This window comes from Arvicanthis niloticus, chromosome 7, assembly GCF_011762505.2.
Source record: "Arvicanthis niloticus isolate mArvNil1 chromosome 7, mArvNil1.pat.X, whole genome shotgun sequence".
Classification (NCBI taxonomy): Eukaryota; Metazoa; Chordata; class Mammalia; order Rodentia; family Muridae; genus Arvicanthis; species Arvicanthis niloticus.
The window spans coordinates 34,940,174-34,960,311 of record NC_047664.1 but is presented as its reverse complement, the minus strand read 5'-3'; the positions used below and the strand labels follow the sequence as shown (position 1 = coordinate 34,960,311).

At 50.4% G+C, this 20,138-nt stretch overlaps 2 protein-coding genes across 5 annotated transcripts; one reads left to right on the top strand and one right to left on the bottom strand.

Moving 5' to 3' along the window:
- The first annotated feature begins 494 nt into the window (after positions 1-494).
- Positions 495-14,207, top strand: Dbnl (drebrin like). Of its 4 annotated transcripts, none has more exons than XM_034508333.2 (13): positions 495-661; positions 5,254-5,309; positions 7,139-7,251; positions 7,888-7,962; positions 9,348-9,494; positions 10,518-10,595; positions 10,816-10,967; positions 11,104-11,155; positions 11,372-11,465; positions 11,802-11,897; positions 12,003-12,109; positions 12,830-12,935; positions 13,458-14,207. In XM_034508333.2, exons 1-13 carry the CDS (start codon positions 579-581, stop codon positions 13,595-13,597), a joined length of 1,299 nt encoding a protein of 432 aa, XP_034364224.1. In that variant the 5' UTR covers positions 495-578; the 3' UTR covers positions 13,598-14,207. The 4 variants fall into 4 exon arrangements, with proteins under 4 accessions (XP_034364224.1, XP_034364228.1, XP_034364225.1 ...); XM_034508334.2 differs by having other exon boundaries at positions 496-661; positions 11,107-11,155; XM_034508337.2 differs by lacking the exon at positions 5,254-5,309 and having other exon boundaries at positions 11,107-11,155.
- Positions 14,208-15,183: 976 nt separating this feature from the next.
- Pgam2 (phosphoglycerate mutase 2) lies at positions 15,184-17,418 on the bottom strand. The gene is made up of 3 exons (XM_034508338.2): positions 16,911-17,418; positions 16,642-16,822; positions 15,184-15,390 (listed from the first exon to the last, which is right to left on the bottom strand). Exons 1-3 carry the CDS (start codon positions 17,322-17,324, stop codon positions 15,224-15,226), a joined length of 762 nt encoding a protein of 253 aa, XP_034364229.1. The 5' UTR covers positions 17,325-17,418; the 3' UTR covers positions 15,184-15,223.
- Between the last annotated feature and the right edge of the window lie 2,720 nt (positions 17,419-20,138).

Here is a 20,138-nt window from a genome sequence, read left to right as displayed (position 1 = left end):
TTTTTTTTTTTTTTTTTCATTTCTTCTTTTTTTCCAGACAGGGCTTCTCTGTATAGCCCTCGCTGTCCTGGAACTTTCGCTGTACACCGGGCTTGGCTGAACTTAAGAGATCCACCTGCTTCAGCTTCTCGAATGCTGGGGTTAAAGACATAGGCCAACACGTCCGACTATCAGACTAAATTTCTGAGGCGCCCGGGCACACGCACACACAGGTTCAGGAGTACACGTCTGGAGAGACTTGGGGAACCTAAGCTTGCTCTCAAAATACACTAACTAAAACAAGAATCAGAAAAGAATGAGCGTGGTGGGTGCTCCAATTCAAGCCCACGCCCTGCGGACAGCGGACGAGGACCTATGAGCAGGTTCCCTCTCCCGAATCTTCATTCGCCAGCAGCCACCTCGCTTCAATTTTAACCGCAGACTAGCTCGCAATTTCTCTACTTCCGCTTCCGGCCTCCTGGGCGCGGCTTCTGCACGTCAGAGGCGAGGCTTCCGGCCGCTGGGGCGGGGCTTCCGGCCGTCACTGGAGGCCGGCAGAAAGCTGAGACTGCTGCATCGCTTGGACCCTGGGGCGTGCCATGGCGGTGAACCTGAGCCGGAACGGGCCGGCGCTGCAGGAGGCCTACGTGCGTGTGGTGACCGAGAAATCCCCGACCGACTGGTAGGCATCAAGGCGGAGCCGGAGAGGCGCCGGAGCGGGAAAGTAGAGGTCGCAGCGTGGCCCTAGTATTGCAGGATCACCTGTCCACCTTTCTGAAGCCTAATGAGATGCTACCCCACCCTCGCCACCGCTGTCCCCCAGCGAGTACCCCCAGGCCTCTCCCCTGCCACCTAGTGGTCGGCTCTGCCCTGGGAGTCTCTTGAAGGTCTCTGCCTGCTTGTGCTTTCTTTCTGCCAGGCTCTTTGCATTTCTGGGACTTCCCTGGACAAAGAGGTCCCACGCAGTTCCCCAACTCCCTAGAAGGCGGAAACCACGTCTTCTAAAGCCTGAGTTCAGGAATAGGCCGTGAAAGCGGCGTAAGCAGCGGGGTTGAAGTCATGAGTTCACACAAGGCTCAGTCAAGGATGTCAACGATTTGGGTCCCTGGTTCTCTTAGATCACAGTTCTGAATTATAGAAAGAGGACTAAAAATGGGAGCCTGTCACCTGTTTGAGAAAAGGCTCCATCTTCCCTCCACCACCCCATGACATCCTCTGCTAGGCAGTCAGTGTGTAGGTTTCACCCTGCAGTTCTTTTTACTCGAGCATTACAGTGCTATGAACTAGGATCTGAAGTTTCTGGAGTGACCCTGCCGAGCGCTCTTCAGCTTTCTGCTGCATGCATACCAGTCTATAGTAATTCTCTTTCACTTTCCGTTTACTTAGCATGCTTCCATTAGCCAGTTTTTAGTGCTTCAGTTTCCAAGGAATATGATGAGTGTGGCAGGTGAACAAATTCTGGGGAATACAAACTGGACTTTGGAGTTCATAGGTAGTGGACCACCACTACCCTATCAGCACTGAGGGGCACCATACTGAGTTTGCCTGTACTGAGTCTTCCCTGGAGACATCCCCTATTGCAGGACTCTGACCAACTATCTCTTCTATTCTACTGTGTTGTCTCTCCTCTTTATCTTTTGGCCCCTTAGTCTTCTCAGGAACCATCACTGTTTGGGGAGTGATACCTCACAACCTAGCTAGCAGTGCACTTCACCATGCTCTTCACTGAGCTACCTAGCTAGCTAGTTTGCTTGCTTGCTTGCTTGCCTGCTTGCTTGCTTGCCTGCTTGCTTGCTTGCTTGCTTGCTTTCGAGACAGAGCCTCACTATGTAGCTCTGACTGGCCTGGAACTCACTATGTAGACCAGGCTGGCCATGATCTCACCTGTGTCTGTCTCCCAAGTACTCATTGAGCCTCCTCCTAAACTCATCTGCTCCACTTTGGTCTGACATTGTCCTGCCTCATCCACCCATTGTTCCTTCTGAGCTTGGAGAGCCTTCTCTTTCCTCGTGCAGTGTTTATCTGTCCCATGCTACTGTCCAGTTTCCTACAGTACTGCATGCAGACGGTGCTGCTACTCCAGTTGAACAAGCCTCTGGCCTCCACCCTCACTGTCACAACCATTTCAGTAGTTACTCAGCAAGATTCTGTTGCAGGTCCCCACTCGCTAGCTGAGAAAATATCAGGGCCATCTAAACTTCCCTGCCCATATCTACAGTGGCTTCCTGTTGCACTTTGAGTAAAGCCTAGACTCTTGCCATGTCTGACCTGGTTCCTGTTGCCCCTCCTGTTTACTACAGTGGCCACACCTGTTGACCACCCTTGTACCAAAGTCTTTCTCTTCCTCAAAATTGCAAGCTAGTTCCTCATCAGACAGAACCTTTGATCTTGCTGCTTCCCCTGCATGGAACATACTTATACATTATCTTGATTGCCTCTTGTTCTTCATGTCTCTGTGCTAGTGTTGTCTTCTCAGAGTCCTAGTCCGGGGACCACATGGCATGCCTGGAGCCTTCAGAGGCTAGAAAAGAGTGTGGAACCCTGAAACTAAAGTTATAGTCACCTTGTTCTCTCTCCCAGTTTTATTTCCTTGTGATACAAATAAGATACATGCTGGGAACCCTAATGGACTCTGCGTATTTGTGTGTGTGTGTGTTTTCATGTTCTTTATTCTTCTCAACCATGGTCAGGTAGGCGTGTTTCTGTCCCTTGTGCCTAGCTGTCATATGTTTAGATGGTTGGATTAAGCCATGCAGAAAAAGAGACTGTCAAAAAGAGGTAGTCTTCACTTTGGTAGTTATAAAAGGTTACACACAGCGCTGGTACCATGGCACTGTAGGCCAGAACCGTAGCTTTAGTTTCTCATCTATAATCTAGCTTCAGCCTCCTCCCCAAAGAGCTTGGCACGAGATGTGCTCATCTGGTTCCTGTCTCACTCTGTACATACTTGAGTCCCTGCCTGTATGTTAGCATCAGGTGTATGTATGTCTCTCCTGTCAGAAGGTAAGTTCCATGGGTCAGACCTTCCAGGGATTGTTCATAGCTGCAGGCCGGTGAGCACACACGTACCTGGAGAGTGACTGGATGATAAGGTGCTTTCTTGCTGTGCACAGTTCAGCACACCATGCTTTCTTCATATTGATTTAAAAGAAGGCTTGGGGGCTCTGTTGAAGGTAAGAAAAAACATTTGAACTGGAAATCTTTGAACTGGGAATTTTATTTTGGGATAGTATGTGTATGTGTGCATGTGTGTGTGTGAGTGTACATGTGCAGATACATTCACAGGGACACACGGGTGTAAGTGTGTGTGGAGTCCAGACGTCAGTGTCAGTCTTCCTTAGTCCTTCTCTGCCTTACCTTAGTTTTTTGTTTTGTTTTGTTTTGTTTTGTTTTGCTTTGCTTTTTAAGATTAATGTGTAAAATGTTTGTCTGCATATACATATATGTACCATGTACATGCCTGGTGCCCCTGGAAGCCAGAAGAGGGTGTGGGTTCCCTTGGAACTGAATTTACAGACAGTCATGAGCCACCATATAAATAATGGGAACCAAACCTGGGACCTCTGCAAGAGCAGAAAGGGCTCTCAGGCACTGGACCAACTCTCCTGTCTGTCTGTCTTTCTTTCTTTCTTTCTTTCTTTCTTTCTTTCTTTCTTTCTTTCTTTCTGGATAGGGTCTCATTCTGCTAGACTGGATAGCCAGGAAGCTCCAGGATCTATCTATCTGCCTTACTGGTACTGGGGCTATAAACACTGTCTGGCTTGTACATGGGAGCTAGGGATGAGCCCTCTGGTCCTCATGCCAGGTATCACAAGCACTTTATCAACTGAGGCACCTCCTCAGTCTTTATAGGGTTTTGTTATTGTTGTTTTGTTTGAGCCAGAATCTTTCCATATAGTCCAGGCTGGCCTTGAACTTGTGATCTACCTGTCTCTGTCCCCATCCCTGCCTCTTGGGATTACCAAGCATGTACCACTGTGCCTAGCTTGAACAGAAAAACATTCCTGAAGGTGATTTCAGTAGAATACAAAAGACCGTGAGGTGAGGGTGGAGGTCTACATCCCAGACACCAAGCAGGAAAGCCTTTCTCTGCCACTGGATGCCTTCTGTCTTCTGCTTCTTCTAGTCCCCCTGCCATGACTTCTAGGGCTCATCACCAAGAGAAAGAGACTTGTTTCTTCCAGGGAGCTCTACCAACTCAGGCTAAGTATCAAATGTGCCTCCCAAGTCACTGTCCTGGTTGGCTCAGGGCTCGCTCTGGGGACTCCTCTGTTCTGAGAAGCAGCATCTCCTGTCTGCAGCCCTGCCTAGTAGGTCTCTCTCACTGACTCTCTGGATATGCCCCTGATCACAGTGCTGACAACGTCTTAGAACTTAAGTCTGGAGCTTCTGTTCACCTGCCTCTCAGGCTGAGAGTCAACAGACAGATTTGCCGTCACTTGGGTCACTCCCTGTACCTCATGCCTGTCGTCCTTGCTGGGGTTGTTCGTATTGGTACAAGATTCGTGCTGATGTCTGGGCCTTGTGTTGTGACTCTCGGGTACAGGTTGCCTGAAGAAGACCACCTCTTCAGGGTTGGTCTCCTTCAGTAACCTTCATTCTGGTCAATGACTTCTGTAGCTCAGACTCACTGTGTTTCCTCACTACTTCTGGAGAACAAATGTGTAAGCTAAAATCATCTCCAGAGTTGTATGAATAGTTCTACACACCCAGCTTCAGGTCAGCATGTCAAGGCTCCACTAGATGGAAAACATGCCTCTGGGCTGCTGTCCATTAGAGGCTTGGTGCTCTGCAGTCTTAACTGGCACTCAGTGTTGTGTCATTGTCTACTTTCTGTTGCTGTATCTGCCTGGGAAAGTGCATGTTTGCCAGGGGAATCTCAAGACAGGAAACCCTGCTGCTCTACTCTCAGGCTACAGAAGGCAGGGCCTACGCACACCGAGGAGTACCCGATGCACCTTTCTCCTTCCTGTTTCTCCTTTGGGTGTTTGGATTCAGGATTATGAAGACATCATTTGCCTTTTGAAATTGGTGTGCCTGAAAGCCAGCTGAGTGATTTATTTACTAGTGTGTAGAAAGATATCCTCCCCTAAGTGTGTATGTATGTCCTTCCCCAGTCCCCAGGGCTTTCTTATAGTAAGTCCTGTAGCTAGCCTCAGAGTAGCCCGTTGAGTAGTCTCTGGCAATGCAGAGCAGCTTGAGCCTGCTGTGGTAGGTACAGAGAAGGCAGAGCCCTAAGTGCCGGTCACTGAGCCCACTGGTGTTTCCTTGCAGGGCTCTTTTTACCTATGAAGGCAACAGCAATGACATCCGTGTGGCTGGCACAGGGGGTGAGTATGAACCCAGACAGTATCATAGTGAGGTGACAAAAGGACAAGTGTGGCTAATTCTGGGCCACCACAGCTGATGGTCAAGCTATCACGGGAGCAGAGAGAGGACTCAGATACACAAGCATCTCCTTCCTCCAGCTCAGCTACAGTGACCTTCCCCAGTCGAGTTTTCCTGCAGACCTGTGCCAAGTTGGCTCCGTTAAGGACTACTCCTGATCGGAATGTGGACCAGCATCAACCAGGACCAGGGCCAGAGCCATGTCAGCCATAACACACTGATGCAGTTCACGTGTTTGTCAGTGAAAACATTCTTCTCTGGCTGGGCCAGGGCAGTGCTGCTAGCTAAGAAGCAGCCTGCTTTCCAGCTCATGGGCAGCCCTTGTCTAGGGTGCTGTACATTGAGGATGCCAGCCTTGAAGCTGGTGCAGGTGAAGACCCACACATCTGTTTTCTGATTCTGTCCTGCCTTGGTCTTGGGCAACTACACCCAAGGACCCAACCCTCATTAGGGAGAGACAGTGCTGCTGCAAATGGTTGTGAGGACCTTGACTTTGTGGTCAGAGTCTGTGCAGAAATACAGAAGAAATACTTTTGTCCACCACTGGGATAAACTGGCAAGTTAGGTGATCCAGAGAGGCCTGAGATAGGAGACAGACCTGTCAGCTGAACGACCTGTCTTTCCCTTGTTTGAGGCTAGCATGACTGTCCGTGGGCCCTGCCTAACCGCCTTCTACTCCCAGCTCCAAGTGGATGCCCAGAACATGCTCTCTGCTCAGGCAAATGAGAGTGTGGTTTTAGTTATTGTTACTATTTAGTTACTATGAGCCATTCTTGCTGATAGATCCTCTTTCTAGAATTGCCACCAAATGGCCATTTCATGTGACATGGTAGGTGCCTGCAAGTTGCAGATATCAGCATTCCTAGCTTCCTGCCGACACAAAGCAGGACTCTGTTGCTCATCAGAATGCTGACTGCCCTAGGTTCTGTGGAGCCCTGTAGCTGAAATGCCTGACCTGGCTTCTGCTATGACCTGGGAAGTTTAGAGAGTGAAACACAGTGTCAGAGGAAGAAAAGCTTAGGGCAGCTCATCCTGACCCCAGCCAAGAATGTGAGAGTTGAACTAATTGTTCATCTTTGGAATGTTCCAAAAAGGTCTGACTCTGGTAGCCCTGTAGTCTGAGTGGACATGTAGTTTGTGACAAGGGGACATTAGTAGGCCTATTGTTCTAGGCCTTCCTTAGTAAAATTGTCACAGAAATCTAGTGATATGCAGGCATAGTGGTGCACAGCTTTAATCTCAGCACACAGGAGACAGAGGCATGAGGATGTCTGTTAGTTTGAGACCAGCCTGGTCTATATAGAGTGTTCTAGGACAGCCAGAAAGACCTGCCTCAAAAATATAAGAAAAATAAAGAAGAATGGGTGAATATAATAAAAATAGCGGTTAAAAAAATATCTAATTCCCTTCTCAGTTTAGAGAAGTGGTTTTAAAAACAAACAGTCACCTAACATGCTGGTCAGAAGTGCACTTTCTTGGATCCCACCAACTCTACTAAATCAGCTGAATGGGGTTGAGGCCCAAAAATCTGGTTGTATTTTCATTTATTTACTTACTTACTATTTTGTGGTGCTGGAGAATGAACCAGGACCTGATATGTGCTAGCCAGGCACACTACCACTGAGCTACAGGTTTGTCCCTAGGAGTTTGGTTTTAAACCTGGGTCCCAGAATGGTTCTGAGGCAGGTGGGATGAGCACTGATGTAGAAGTGGCCTGGGCACCAACGGGCAGGGTTGCAGGCTGCCTCTGAGCCTTCCTGTGCCTCTGCAGAGGGAGGCCTGGAGGAGCTGGTGGAGGAGCTCAACAGCGGGAAGGTGATGTACGCCTTCTGCAGGGTGAAGGACCCCAACTCCGGCCTGCCCAAGTTTGTCCTCATCAACTGGGTATGTGAATTCAGTTCCTCTGATGCCATTGGGGAAGTCCCTTACCTGCTTTCCTTTGACTGAACCTTAGGAACAGAGTGTTTTACTACACCATTCAGTAGGTCACTAGACCTGTTAGTTGTAAATGGGTGAATGAACAGAGTAGACGTTTATCATTCTGAACCAAGGAGTAAATGGCTTTCCTTGGAATTCACCCTCCAAGCCCCGAATGGTTTCCTGCAGAATGGAATAGAAATGATTACAAAAGATCTGCACCCTGTCCCCTTCCCAGTGATGGTTCTGAAGGAGCAGAGGGGCTGAGGCTGTGTTCAAGGGCATTGGGACTGTAGAGATAGGAGCTCCAACAGAATATTTCTCTCTAGTTGGGGATCAGGAATGTTTGAAAACTGCTCTCACATGGGAGGCCAGCAGCTATACTTCTCGAAGAACATCCTGAGCCCCTTGGAAAGTCTGAGGGCTCATCTCATCTATGTGACTCATTTGGGAGAATGGCTTTGGCTTTGCCTGGGAGTGGAGAATAGGGACTGGGGAGTACCTCTTAGGAGAGATAGAGAAACTGTTGGGTTCCTGGGAAATATGGGCCAGGAAGTGACTTTGGAGGAAGTCTGGTTCATGCAGTTTGTGCTTGTGTTGCAGACAGGTGAGGGTGTAAATGATGTGCGGAAAGGAGCATGTGCCAACCATGTCAGCACCATGGCCAACTTCCTGAAGGTAGGGACTGAGCCAAGCCCTGGGGGGGGGGGGGGTGTCTTGCAAGATCCAGTACTATAGATTCATGGTCCAGGTGAACTGGAAAGGGACTGGACTCGGGAGTAAGTCTGTAACTGATGTTCTGTCTGGACAGCAGGGTATGGGCAGAGCCAGCTCTAGCTGGCTTCAGTGTGGGCAAGGTAAGAACCACTCATTCCAACACTGATGGAGTGTGAGGGTGAGCCCTGGATTCTGTTTTGTTAGGATTATTCTGTCTGACTGGTTTAGCGGCAAATGGTATAGTGACTCCAACCTTTAATTCCAGCACTTGGAAGGCTGAGGCAGACAGATTCTTTGAGTTCCAGGCCAGCTAGGGCTGCACGGTGAGACCTCTTGTCTCATAAAACTAAAAAGAAAAAGGGGGGAGGGATGTTTAAGCAGCAGCAAGACTTGGAGGAAGGAACAAACTGCCAATGCCCTACCCCAAGTATCCCTCTGACACCCCATGTATCTTCTGATGCCCTGCCCCGTGTGTCCTCTGATGCATTCCTTCTGATGCCCTGCCCCGTGTGTCCTCTGATGCATTCCTTCTGATGCCCTGCCCCGTGTGTCCTCTGATGCATTCCTTCTGTTGCCCTGCCCCGTGTGTCCTCTGATGCATTCCTTCTGATGCCCTGCCCCGTGTGTCCTCTGATGCATTCCTTCTGATGCCCTGCCCCGTGTGTCCTCTGATGCATTCCTTCCTTGCCCATTATTACAACCATTGTTACTCATGCTATAGCTGTAGTTTTTTCCACTTTCCAAGACATTTTTTATCACAATTTATAAACTCAGTTTTCAGCTGACTTTTTGCATTTCCTTGGTTCCTGGCTTCCGTTTCTGCCTGCATGACTTAAGACATACTTTAGTCCTTCCATCTGGTGGGTGACAGAAACTTCTAAGCTTTTAATTAAGTTTTAAGGTTTTTGCAGTGCTGAGATCAAAGACATCTCTCCTGTGCTAGCTAGGCAAGTACTCTGCTAGTGAGTCCATATCCTCAGTGAGCCTCCAGCATGTTAGATATATGATAACAGTTAATGAGGTCACAGGTCAGCTACCCGGAAAGGAATAGATGGAAGGTGCCTGAGCACGTATTGAACTCAGCAGGAACTGTATTAATATCATGGCTTGGGAGAGCAGGGCCTGGTGTGAACTCAGCAGGAACTGTGTAAGATCCAAGGCTGGGGAGAGTATGGGCCCCTGGTGTCAGGAACTACATAAGATCCATGGCTGGGGAGAGTGGGCCTGGTATTTCTGACACAAGTCTTGTGTGCAGCAGTGGCCTTTGCTGTGTGGACAAGTAGGAGTTTGGCCTGTCCTGTCCTGAACTTGCAAAGCCTATGCTTTAAGTGCTGCTTCTGCTCTAGGGCGCACATGTGACCATCAATGCACGGGCTGAGGAGGACGTGGAGCCGGAATGCATCATGGAGAAGGTTGCCAAGGCCTCTGGGGCCAACTACAGCTTCCATAAGGAAAGCAGCTGCTTCCAGGATGTAGGACCTCAGGCCCCAGTGGTGAGTGCTACCCACCAATTACCCTTCTCCATGCCTGAGAGCAGGGACCAGAAATGTAGTTCCTGATGTCTAGGTAACTAATTCCTTCTGCTTGGCATCTTTAGATGGTAATCCTAAGCCCTGGTGGGCACCAACCCCACTGGCTTGGCAAAGGCCTCTCAGCAACTGTTTACAGCTGAGGTAGCCTACAAGGGCTACAGTGTCTACATGATTTGGATGGTCCCTGGAAGTAGCCATTGTGGAGAACGTCTGTTGGCTTTATTATGGAGCCTGAAACCACACAGACATGCATTTCTGGCATCGTGGAGCTCATGGCTGCAAACCACTTATTAGTCATACAGTTGGGATCCATGGTGACTCTCCTGGATGCTGCTAGCTGTCAGCTGTCAGAGGAGCAGCCTGCTTTAGAGCTGCCAGGAGTCTAGGATAAGAATCCTTTCCTGTGCCCATCAACAAGGACCAGTCTCCACCGGAGACACACATGTTTGCACATATACCCAGTGTTCTCAGGATGCCATGTCCTTGCTGGGTGGTTTCCCTGGACTTTCGTTTTTTCAGATGTATTTTATTTTTATTTATGTGTATAGGTGTTTTACCTGCATATATGTATGTGCATTACATGTGTACTGTGCCTGCAGAGAGCAGAAAAGGGTGCAGGATCCTCTGGAACTAGAGTTAAAGAGGCTTCTTCATGTGGGTGCTGGGAACTGACCCTGGTCATCTGTGAGAGCAGTATATGCTCTTAGCAGCTGAGCCATCTTTCCAGCTCTTGTTTTGTTTTGAGGCAGAGACTTGCTCCATAGGCTGGCCTTAAACTCAAAAACCTTCTGCCTCAGCCTCTTGGGTGCTCCTAGACTTTTTTTCTGAACATCTTCCTGTGTCTCCTTGTGGGGCCACTCCCGTGAGCCTACCAGGTACAGTCCTAGTAGCTTTCACCTGCTCTGCAGAGCTGGCAAATCCCTGTCACCCTGCTGCACCTTCCACATGGCGCCAGACGTCTAGCGTGTACTATGTCGTCTCTAGGGCTCTGTGTACCAGAAAACCAATGCCATATCTGAGATCAAGAGAGTTGGCAAGGATAACTTCTGGGCCAAAGCTGAGGTAAGTGCTTCAGTAGTGGGGGGTGGCACACTGACAGACATCCTTCTGGGCATTATCCTTTACAGCTAGTTAAACTGAAGGCATATGTAAATTAAGTCACAGGGCATGACGGGCTATAGTGTCCTTTCCTTGACCATGGCCCTTTAGGGACCAAGTCCCTGGCAGGGGCTGAGGCCAAGGGCGCTGGCTGCACATGGCTGAGTGAGCAGCTTCCCTGCAGAAGGAAGAGGAGAACCGCCGCCTGGAGGAGAAGCGACGAGCTGAAGAGGAGCGACAGCGGCTGGAGGAGGAGCGTCGGGAGCGAGAGCTACAGGAGGCTGCCCGCCGTGAGCAGCGCTACCAGGAACAGCACAAATCAGCTGGGCAGCCGAGGTTAGCCTACCTTGCACTGGGGCAAGTGGTTATAACTGTCCCCAGAGGCTCACCTGTTCTAAGAGGCAGGGCCACTGAGGGAACGGCATGAGGAGGAGCTGAGGGGCTTCGGCTCTTCTAATGTCAGCCCTTCCAGCAGGACAGATGAGCTGGATCAAGAAGTACTTTCACGGAACAGACAGGACTGGGTGAGTTTTGAGACTAATCTTCGTGGACCTGGGAGCTTGCTGGTTTGGATCTGTCTTTGCCACTTGGATTGAAATCCTTGGATTGAAGGTTTAGCCTGAGGCACATCTCTGCTTCCTGGTCCCCATGCCGCTCTACCCCACACATTCTTAACAGAGGGCCTGCTTTCTGAGGTAGGAGCAGTCAGGGGTCAAGGCATGCTTCTGTGCTTCTCCCAGGAGTCTGCTGGGCAGCAGGCCCGACACCCACGAGAGATTTTCAAGCAGAAGGAAAGGGCTATGTCCACCACCTCTGTCTCCAGCTCTCAGCCAGGTGAGACCTCCTCTGGGCCTGCCACATAGCAGGGTGGACTGAGGGGAAGCCAGAGTTCCATGCAGGGGCCTCTGATGCATGTATTAAAGGATGACAAAGGATAACTGAGTAAGGAGAGTCGCCTAGAGTCCCCTCATGTCCTGCAGTATGACCCTTCTACACCACTCTGACCACCAAAGGACATAGGACTCTGCGGCTCACAGATTTGTCACGTAGTCTCACACTCTGGGGTCTTTACCTGTAGCCAGGGCCCTACTTCAGATACACGTAGGCAGGTCTGTAGACCGTAGGTGGTGTGTCTGAAGGGATCCATGAGGTATTTGCTGGATTTTTCAGGCAAACTGAGGAGCCCCTTCCTGCAGAAGCAGTTCACTCAACCAGAAGCCTCCTATGGTCGAGAACCCACCTCTCCAGTCTCCCGGCCTGCAGCAGGCAAGACCTTTGTAACAGCCCTTGTGTAGCCCCGGAGGGGAAGAATGCTTGAGAAGGGGTGTGTTGTTGGAGGAAAGTCACAACCTGCTATGTCCTTTGCTGCAGGTGTCTGTGAGGAACCGGCACCTAGCACTCTGTCTTTGGCCCAGACAGAAGACGAACCTACATATGAAGTTCCAGAGCAGGACACCCTGTATGAGGAACCACCACTGGTGGGTGCCTAATGGGGGTGTAGACATAGTCTTGAGTTTCCTGTGGCATATTTTAGGGTACTAGAGGTGAGGTTGGGTTTTTTAGCGGTTTCTGGGGGGGGGGGGTCTTATAACTGTTTTTTATCTTATTTTATGTGTATGAGCATTTGGCCTGCATACATATGTATTGTGATGCCTGTGGAGGCCAGAAGAGAGTATCAGATTCCGTAGAACCAAAGTTACAGTTGTGAGTTGCCATGTGGGTTCTGAGAACCAAACCCAGGTCTTCTGCAAGGGCCCCAAGTGCTCTTAGCTACTGGACTGTCTCTCCAGATCTCTATGCCCTTCTGCCAGAGAGCTCTGGACACAGCTCTCTGAGCGCAGGATTGCGGCCACACACAGCATTCATTTGTTTGTTTTGTGGCATGGGTGATAGAATCCGAGGCCTTGAGCCTGGTAGGAAGCAGCCTGCCAATGAGTGTGTTCTGGTTTGACTTGGAGCCGTACTGTGCTTCAGGATGTGTGAGCCAGTGCTCCTGCTTGATTAACGTTAAGATGTCCAGAGCTCCTTGCAGTTGTGCGCTGCCTTGAGCTTCTGTACGTTTGAGACGAGAGCTGTGTTGCAAGTATCAGGTCCCAAAAGCCCCCAGTATTCAGTGCCCTTGCCTCAGCCCCCAGCTTAATCTGACCTCGGGAGAAGGCTGAAGCTGGGGTGATGCCATCTTTCTCAAATTCTGACAGGTGCAGCAGCAAGGGGCTGGCTCTGGACACATTGACAACTACGTGCAGAGCCAGGGCCTCAGTGGACAAGGGCTGTGTGCCCGGGCCTTGTACGACTACCAGGCGGGTAAGATCCCCCACCTGACCGTCACAGGTCACAGAACCAGAGATTAGGGGATGAGAGTATGTGTAGGAGCTGCGTGGAGGTCAGCTCTAGAGAGCATCTGGGATGGAAAGCCCTCTGGAGAGTGGCCTTGGGGCCTCAGTCTGGAAGAGCAGTGTGCCTACAGTTAGCTGCTCACCGTCCGTGGGCAGGAATCCCTATAGCCGTCTTTACTGTAGATCTTCCAGGTCTGATCAGAGGTGGGGCCTGGATAATGGCTCCCGGCCTTCCTGAGTGGGGGAGGCCTTGGGAGAACGGGCTGGGGGTAGTGGGGCTGCCTTTTCCAGGCGTGCTCTGGAAAAGCCGTGCCTGGAGAGCTGCTCACTGCCATTAGTCACATTGACTTAAGGCTGGATGGCAGCAGGGTGGTTTGGAGGAGGAAACAGAGTTTCTGACCTTTACAGCAGGAAAGGCAGGCCTCCCTGGGGACTGGTGAGGGGTGTGGCAAGGCCATGAGATGCCATGCCTTGACTTCCCTTCCTGCAGCTGACGACACAGAGATCTCCTTTGACCCTGAGAACCTAATCACAGGCATCGAGGTGATTGACGAAGGCTGGTGGCGTGGCTATGGGCCTGATGGGCACTTTGGCATGTTTCCTGCCAACTACGTGGAGCTCATAGAGTGAGCCTGGGGGCCTGTCCTCCCTCTCTACCACAAGTGGCTTCCCTGTTGCCTACGGAGGAGGCCTAAGAGTTCATGTTTGGCACTCTTCCAGGAATGGGACTCAATGAGGACAAGGCTTCTGCCTTGAGTGCTCCTGTTACCCCAGTGTAGCAGTATCCCACTGCTCCCCAAATGCTTACCGTAGCCCCTAGGCCCTCTGCCAGCCTTACACTTGACCCCAGTGGGAACGGCGTGTCGAGCCAGGTTTAACCTGTGGCCAGCTCTGGATGACCTCTGTCCAGGGACAGCAGCACTAGGACATTGGACTCAGAGCAGGGACATCTGGGGCCGCAGTATACATCTGCCCTTCTTTCTGGGTGGCTTCTAAGGTGGTAGCTGCAGCTGTTTAGAAAGACCCTTGGAAATCATGAACTTAAAAGAGAATTGCTTTTAGTGAAATCTTGACCAAAGTCAGAGTAGACTGTGACGGTTTTGACAACAGGGAGGTTTTTTCACCTGAGGCTTCCTTACCTTTTCTATCCCTGTGTCTGTGCTGTGGGAAGGAGGGATGGGATGACCAAGTTTCCATCTCTGGGAATGTGCAGAATCAAAGACATGCATCCTGTGATTCATCTGTTGCGTCCTGTACCCTAGCTCAGCCTGTGTCTAAGCAGTGTGGCAGCCCACAAACCGTCTGCCCCACTTGTGATCTGACTAGGGAAGAATCCAAGCCTGGGCTCTGTATTTGCATCAACCTGAGTGTGTACCTGTGTGTACACGTGTGCCCTCAGACAGATGCTATTCAGCCTCCTACAGGAAGTATAAATGAGCGGGCTTGGCGGTGCATACGTGCCTCAGCACTCACGAGGGAGGCAGCGGCAGGTGGACTCCTGAGCTCAAGGTCGCAAGCCCAGCCTGGTCTCCACAGTTCCTGGACAGCCAGGGTTAACAGATGTGTAAATGATGTAACTGATGTTAGAGCCTTCGTGCCTTCATGCATTTCAGTTCAGAAGAGGTCACTGCTACACAGTTTTTTCCAGGAACCTCTGCAACATGGTCCAGCACTCATCTGCATGGACATGCTTGACTCCAGACTCACCCACTGGCAGCCTGAAGTGGAAATGCACAAGGAAACCCCTGACCTCAGGCAGTTGTCAGGCCAACTTCCTCCCCATCTTCTGCCTGTCCTTTAGGCATTATGGTGATAACAGGCCTTGAAGGCCCTATGGGCTTAAGCTGTTGTAGGCTTAGTAATAGACTTGTCCTGCCCTAAAGGAACATTTATCATGCCACTTAAGAGGTCACAGGGATAGCACAAAGCCACCCTGAAGGAAGCTGGCCAGGAGCTGTTCTTCCTGTTCCTCAGGGAGAAGGCCAGATCCCATTGCTTTTGTCCCTCATAAACCAAGTGATTCCACAGCTCCAGGGCCACTACAGGGGTTGGTCACACTACAGAGTGTACAAGGTCCTGAATCACTCCCAGTAGCCTGGGATGGGTGCTGGGCTTCTGCTTCTACATGGTGACTTGGGGACACCTGTAACCCTGGACCTGAGAGGTCCTGTGAGTAATAAGTTGACCTGGGTAGACCAAGCCTGGCCATACCAAACTTGTCACTGTGCAGGAGTCACTTTATTGCCCTGTCCACCCTCACTTTGCCTTTCCCTGGGCAGCGACAGCTTCCATGGCCTTCCGAACTGTCTCTTCGTCTCCCAGGAACCTCATGGGTTTGGTGGGCTTCAGTTCCTGGTTCAGCTCATACACAATGGGGATTCCAGTGGGCAGGTTCAGTTCCATGATGGCCTGGTCTGACATCCCTGAAGCAGAGGAACAGTGTTTTTAGCCCCTTCTACTCAATTCATACAGAAGCCTTTGTGGGCAGTGTACTGGGGTTTGCCAGTTAACCCATCCCTGAGAGCAAGGCCACAAAAATGTACCTAAAGGTTAAGGGAGACCTGGCTACAGAAATAGCCCAACAGAAAGACAAGAACATCCTCCGTGAACAGCTGTGACCTGAGTGGCCACACACATGCTCAGCCCAGTGTGAATTGGCCAGGCTTAAGAGGGTTTGGAAGAATGACATTTAGATTCTAGAGCTTCTAAAGTCTGAACTGGGGAGGAACAGGAAACCTGACCCACTGCCTGCTCCTGCAGCCCCTGCCTGGAATAGCAGCTCAACCTTTGCCATTGCCATCACCCCACCCCTACCGACCAGGAGGACCTGGGCATGTTCCCTAGGCATCAGAAGCACACCCCATGTACCTCTTTCCCAGAACACAACCCAGGGAGGAGGGGCAGGGGCACCACCCTCTTGTTGCTGCTGGGAGCTGGAGAAGTGGATCACACTCCAACTCTTAGGATCCCAGCAAGTCTAAAGGTCATCCAGAATCTAATATAGACTTCTGGTGTCTAAGACCCAGTTGGGACCATACTTGGTAACCTTCCTACACTGGTCTGCCCCCCTTCCAGGCCTGTCTACCAGCCCTTGCCCTTTAGTTAGGAGCACCACTACAGGCCTGAGGTTTTTAAGTAGCTTCATATCTCTGCACTCAGACTGCTTTTTTTTTTTTTTTTTTTTTTGCCTAAAGAAGCATGGGGGTCAGGGGAACACAGGGTGGTTCAGCTTTGTGTGTGTGGATGGACTATGTATTGTGTAGCCCACACCTGAGGCAAAAGGACCTCAAATTAAGGCACTGTGTAAGTAGACTGTCTTGAGAGAAAAAGAAGAAATACAGGTAGCGCCAGGAGAGATACCAAGTTTTATAACAGCTCAAGTGGCTTGGTTCAGGAGCAAGCTGACCCTTGGCATTGGTGCCCAGAGCTCTGGTCCTTTTCCCCAGTGGATGCCTGAAGCCTGCTCTACTATCATCAGTCAGCTCCTGTGGGTGCCTCAGCTGTGCTGTGTGGACTAACTTCTCCACCTTGGTCATACAGCCCGCTGTGTACTGGAAATGGAACAACACGTATTCTACAGCTCTTAAGTCAACTTTTGAAAGCCCGACATCTGTAAAATAACAAATCAACCTCAGGGGTTTCTGTCTCACAAATTTCCTGAGAGTGGGCCTCACCTTCCAGATGTTTCACAATGCCTCGAAGGCTGTTTCCATGGGCTGCAATAAGCACTCTCTGGCCAGCCTTAATCTTAGGTGCGATCTCCTCATTCCAGAAGGGCAGGGCCCGGGCAATGGTGTCCTTAAGGCTCTCACAGGTAGGCAGCTCCCCAGGCTTCAAGCCTGCATAGCGCCGGTCCTGGGGACAAGGGCACAGGAACATTTGTTTACTGGGTAGCCCTCCCACCTGGGCTCCCAACCTTACAGCTCCCCAGCACCTGGCCCACCTTGCTGATGGAGGTGTAGTAGTTGTGTTTCTCATCCATGGGTGGTGGTGGGGTGTCAAAGGAACGCCTCCAGATCTTCACCTGCTCCTCCCCGTGCTTTGCAGCTGTCTCAGCCTTATTGAGGCCTGTGAGGCCACCATAGTGCCGCTCATTGAGGCGCCAGGTGCGCACCACAGGCACCCACATTTGGTCCGTAACATCCAGGATGGTCCAAAGGGTGCGGATAGCCCGCTTCAGCACCGATGTGTAGCAGATGTCAAACTCTATCTTGGCATCTTTGATGGCAATGGCCCCCCGCTTGGCCTCCTCTGTTCCCTTCTCACTCAGTTCTGCATCAAACCAGCCACAGAAACGGTTCTCTTGGTTCCATGAGCTCTCACCATGGCGAACCATTACTAGGCGGTGGGTGGCCATGGTGGCAGGGGACAGGGGAACTCCAAGTGACAGCTACTTACTTAGCCCTTTAAGCTTTATAACAGTTTTCCCAGCCCCCACTCCAGCCCTAACTGCCAATCAGCATTCCAGGAGCTGCAGGCAGGGGCAGGCAACCAGTAGCAGAACTGGGGGTGGGGTGTAGTTCAAGGAGCTGAACTTAAAAATAGTTCCACAAAATCATCAGCTCAGATGACAAGTCCATAACCAGCTGGCACCTGGTGCCAAGCCGCATGGGGCTGCAGAACTGGACCAGGGTGAAGGGCAGAAGTCAAACCTGGGGCTGTTCTCCAGGTGGAAACACTGACAGCAGCCGCTTTCAACCTCAATCAGCCCCCTCCTGATCAGGTAGAAACTATTCCAGGCCCATTTCTGATATGTACATACATTTAAAGACAGAGTTTAATTATGTGACCCAAGCTGCAATCTCTCACTTCAGCCTCTTAACACAAGACAAGCACACGCATATCTCAGGAAGAAATCTAGCCTAGTGTGAAGGTAAAATGTGTGTATAAGATATCCATACAAAGAGGTCTGTGCACACATAAATAAGAAGGTGTGTCTGCAACAGATGACTCTTCTCTGCCCAGGTGCCTGTCTCAGCAAACATGCATTGTCTGTGTTGCTGTGTTAGTGAGACAGGGAGTGAGCACACACCTTTTACCAGGAGGGCATCCCCAACCCAACCCCACTAAGTGGCCTTGCTGTGCTCAATAGTTCAAGAGAATTATTTAGGCTGGAGCCCCTCAAGCTCCTGATCCCCTGCCTCCCTGGCAGGGCCCTCTCCTGCCTTTCACAGGTAGCCGCACTAGGAGTAGCATTTGGTAGTCAGAGGAGGAAACATCATGGCAGAAATGGAGTAGGTACAAGGCCATAGCTTTGGGGAGAGGTCCAGTCTTGTAGAGGACAGCACCAGACAGCAGAAACATGGGCATGTATGCGTGTGTGTGTGTGTGTGTGTGTGTGTGCGCACACACACACACACACACAATTCTTGACCCCTTGGATTGGTTTCCAGAACAATCAAAAAAACAACTCTCCTCTCTGGGTTCCCTTGTTGAGTCTGAGCTGTCATCCAAGCCAGGCTCATCCCTCCAAGCTGAGACCCACCTTGGAAAAGAAAACGGGATTCATGGTACCTTCAAGCCCCCACCTTCTAGGAACACAACTGCACTGAATTAGTTATAGGAAACATACATCCCTTCTCAGGGGCCCAGGGATAGGATGAGCTGGAACAAGCAGCATGGGGTCTAGAACATCTGCATTTGAGCTTGGGGTACATCATCCCCACACATCATCCTACAGCCTACCTCTCCCACTAGAACACAAGAATGGGTGGGTGGTGGGAGCCTAGGCTTGTATGCAGGGAACCCTCCATACTGGTCCCAACCTAGAGAGAAAGCTCTGTAGACCAACGTTGAACCACGAATCCTAGCAGGCAGTAAGAACTTCTGCAGACCTCGGGGCTTGCACATGGACCCTATCCCTGGTCTCTCTCCCCACTACATTGTAACTGTGACCACAAAGGTCAGGATGATACCACGGCTGGACAAGCCTACTGTGACTAGCACCAGGTGCTAGGAAGGAAGGGGCATGATGGGATATGGAGGAGGAGAGGAACAGATGCTTTGAGGGGTGCACAGAAAGAGACAGCTCCCTAGATAATACTCAGATGAGCTAGCAGAACACTAAAGACTGAGCTGTGAGCCCTACAGGGAATACTAGGTTGAGGTGCCAGTGAAAACCAGAACACCCTAAGGGGCTGGAGAGATGGCTCCTCAACTAAGAGCCCTTCCAGAGGACCCGGATACAATCTCCAGTACCCACATCGGGCAGCTCACCACTACCTGTATCTATAGCTCCAGGGGCATCCAACAGGCCTGGTCCCAGTGGATGCCTGCACTAATGTGCACATTTTCCACCCACAGTTAAAATAATAAAAATAAACTTGAAGACATTTTAGAACCCAGTTCTAAATGGGTTTAGAACCCATTTTAGAACCTTTAATCCTGCCCCCTCCTATCCCCTCCCCAGTGCTGGGATTAAAAGTATGCACCATGACAAACAAACTGACAGCTAACATCACACTTAACAATGAAGGCCAAGATGAGAAGCAAGGCCCTCACACCCCCTATCTGTAGACAACACAGCACAGAGGTGCAAGCCAGGACAGTTAAAAGACATCTAGATTAAAAGGAAGAAGTACAATTCTTTCTGTGTGCAGATAGCTTGGCTTTCTACACAGAAAATCCTAGGGCTCAAACATAAGAACAATAGGTGAGTTTGCCAAGGTTGCAGGAATGCAAAAGTCAATTGTATCTCTACTCACTAGCAGCAAGAAGTAATCTGAAAAGGAAATTAACAAAAATAATTCCCCTTAATGCAGCATTTGAAGAATAGAACACATGGGCTTTTTCCCTCTTTGAGAGGGTTGCTGGGCTGGCTTTAAACTCCAGGGCTTACAGGAGCTAACCCACACTGGGTTTAGGACTAGAGTTAACAAAAGGTTTATAAAATATATGCTCTAAAAACTTAGAGTGGCCCAGCAGGGTGACTCAGCAGGTAAAGGCTATGCTACCAAGCCAGCCAAACTGAGTTTGAGCCTCATACTCCACATAGGAGAACAGAAATGACTTCCACAAGTTGGCCTTTGATCTCCACATATTTGTTGCAGTTAGCGTGCATGAATACACATGCGGAGATGAACACACATACACACAATAAATGAAAATTGAAAAAAAAAAACTATAACCAGGCTGGAGAGATGGCTCAGCTGTTGCACGCACTTGCTGCTCT

What these genes read in the sequence shown, in the direction of transcription:
- Pgam2 (XM_034508338.2), bottom strand. Translation starts at nt 17,324, where the DNA reads ATGGCCACCCACCGCCTAGTAATGGTTCGCCATGGTGAGAGCTCATGG. An exon ending in ACTACACCTCCATCAGCAAG is followed by an intron (nt 16,823 to 16,910) that starts GTGGGCCAGGTG and finishes CCTTGTCCCCAG; the next exon opens with GACCGGCGCTATGCAGGCTT. An exon ending in CATTGTGAAACATCTGGAAG is followed by an intron (nt 15,391 to 16,641) that starts GTGAGGCCCACT and finishes CCTCTGCTTCAG; the next exon opens with GGATGTCAGACCAGGCCATC.
- Dbnl (XM_034508333.2), top strand. Translation starts at nt 579, where the DNA reads ATGGCGGTGAACCTGAGCCGGAACGGGCCGGCGCTGCAGGAGGCCTAC. An exon ending in TAGGACCTCAGGCCCCAGTG is followed by an intron (nt 9,495 to 10,517) that starts GTGAGTGCTACC and finishes TGTCGTCTCTAG; the next exon opens with GGCTCTGTGTACCAGAAAAC. An exon ending in AAATCAGCTGGGCAGCCGAG is followed by an intron (nt 10,968 to 11,103) that starts GTTAGCCTACCT and finishes CAGCCCTTCCAG; the next exon opens with CAGGACAGATGAGCTGGATC.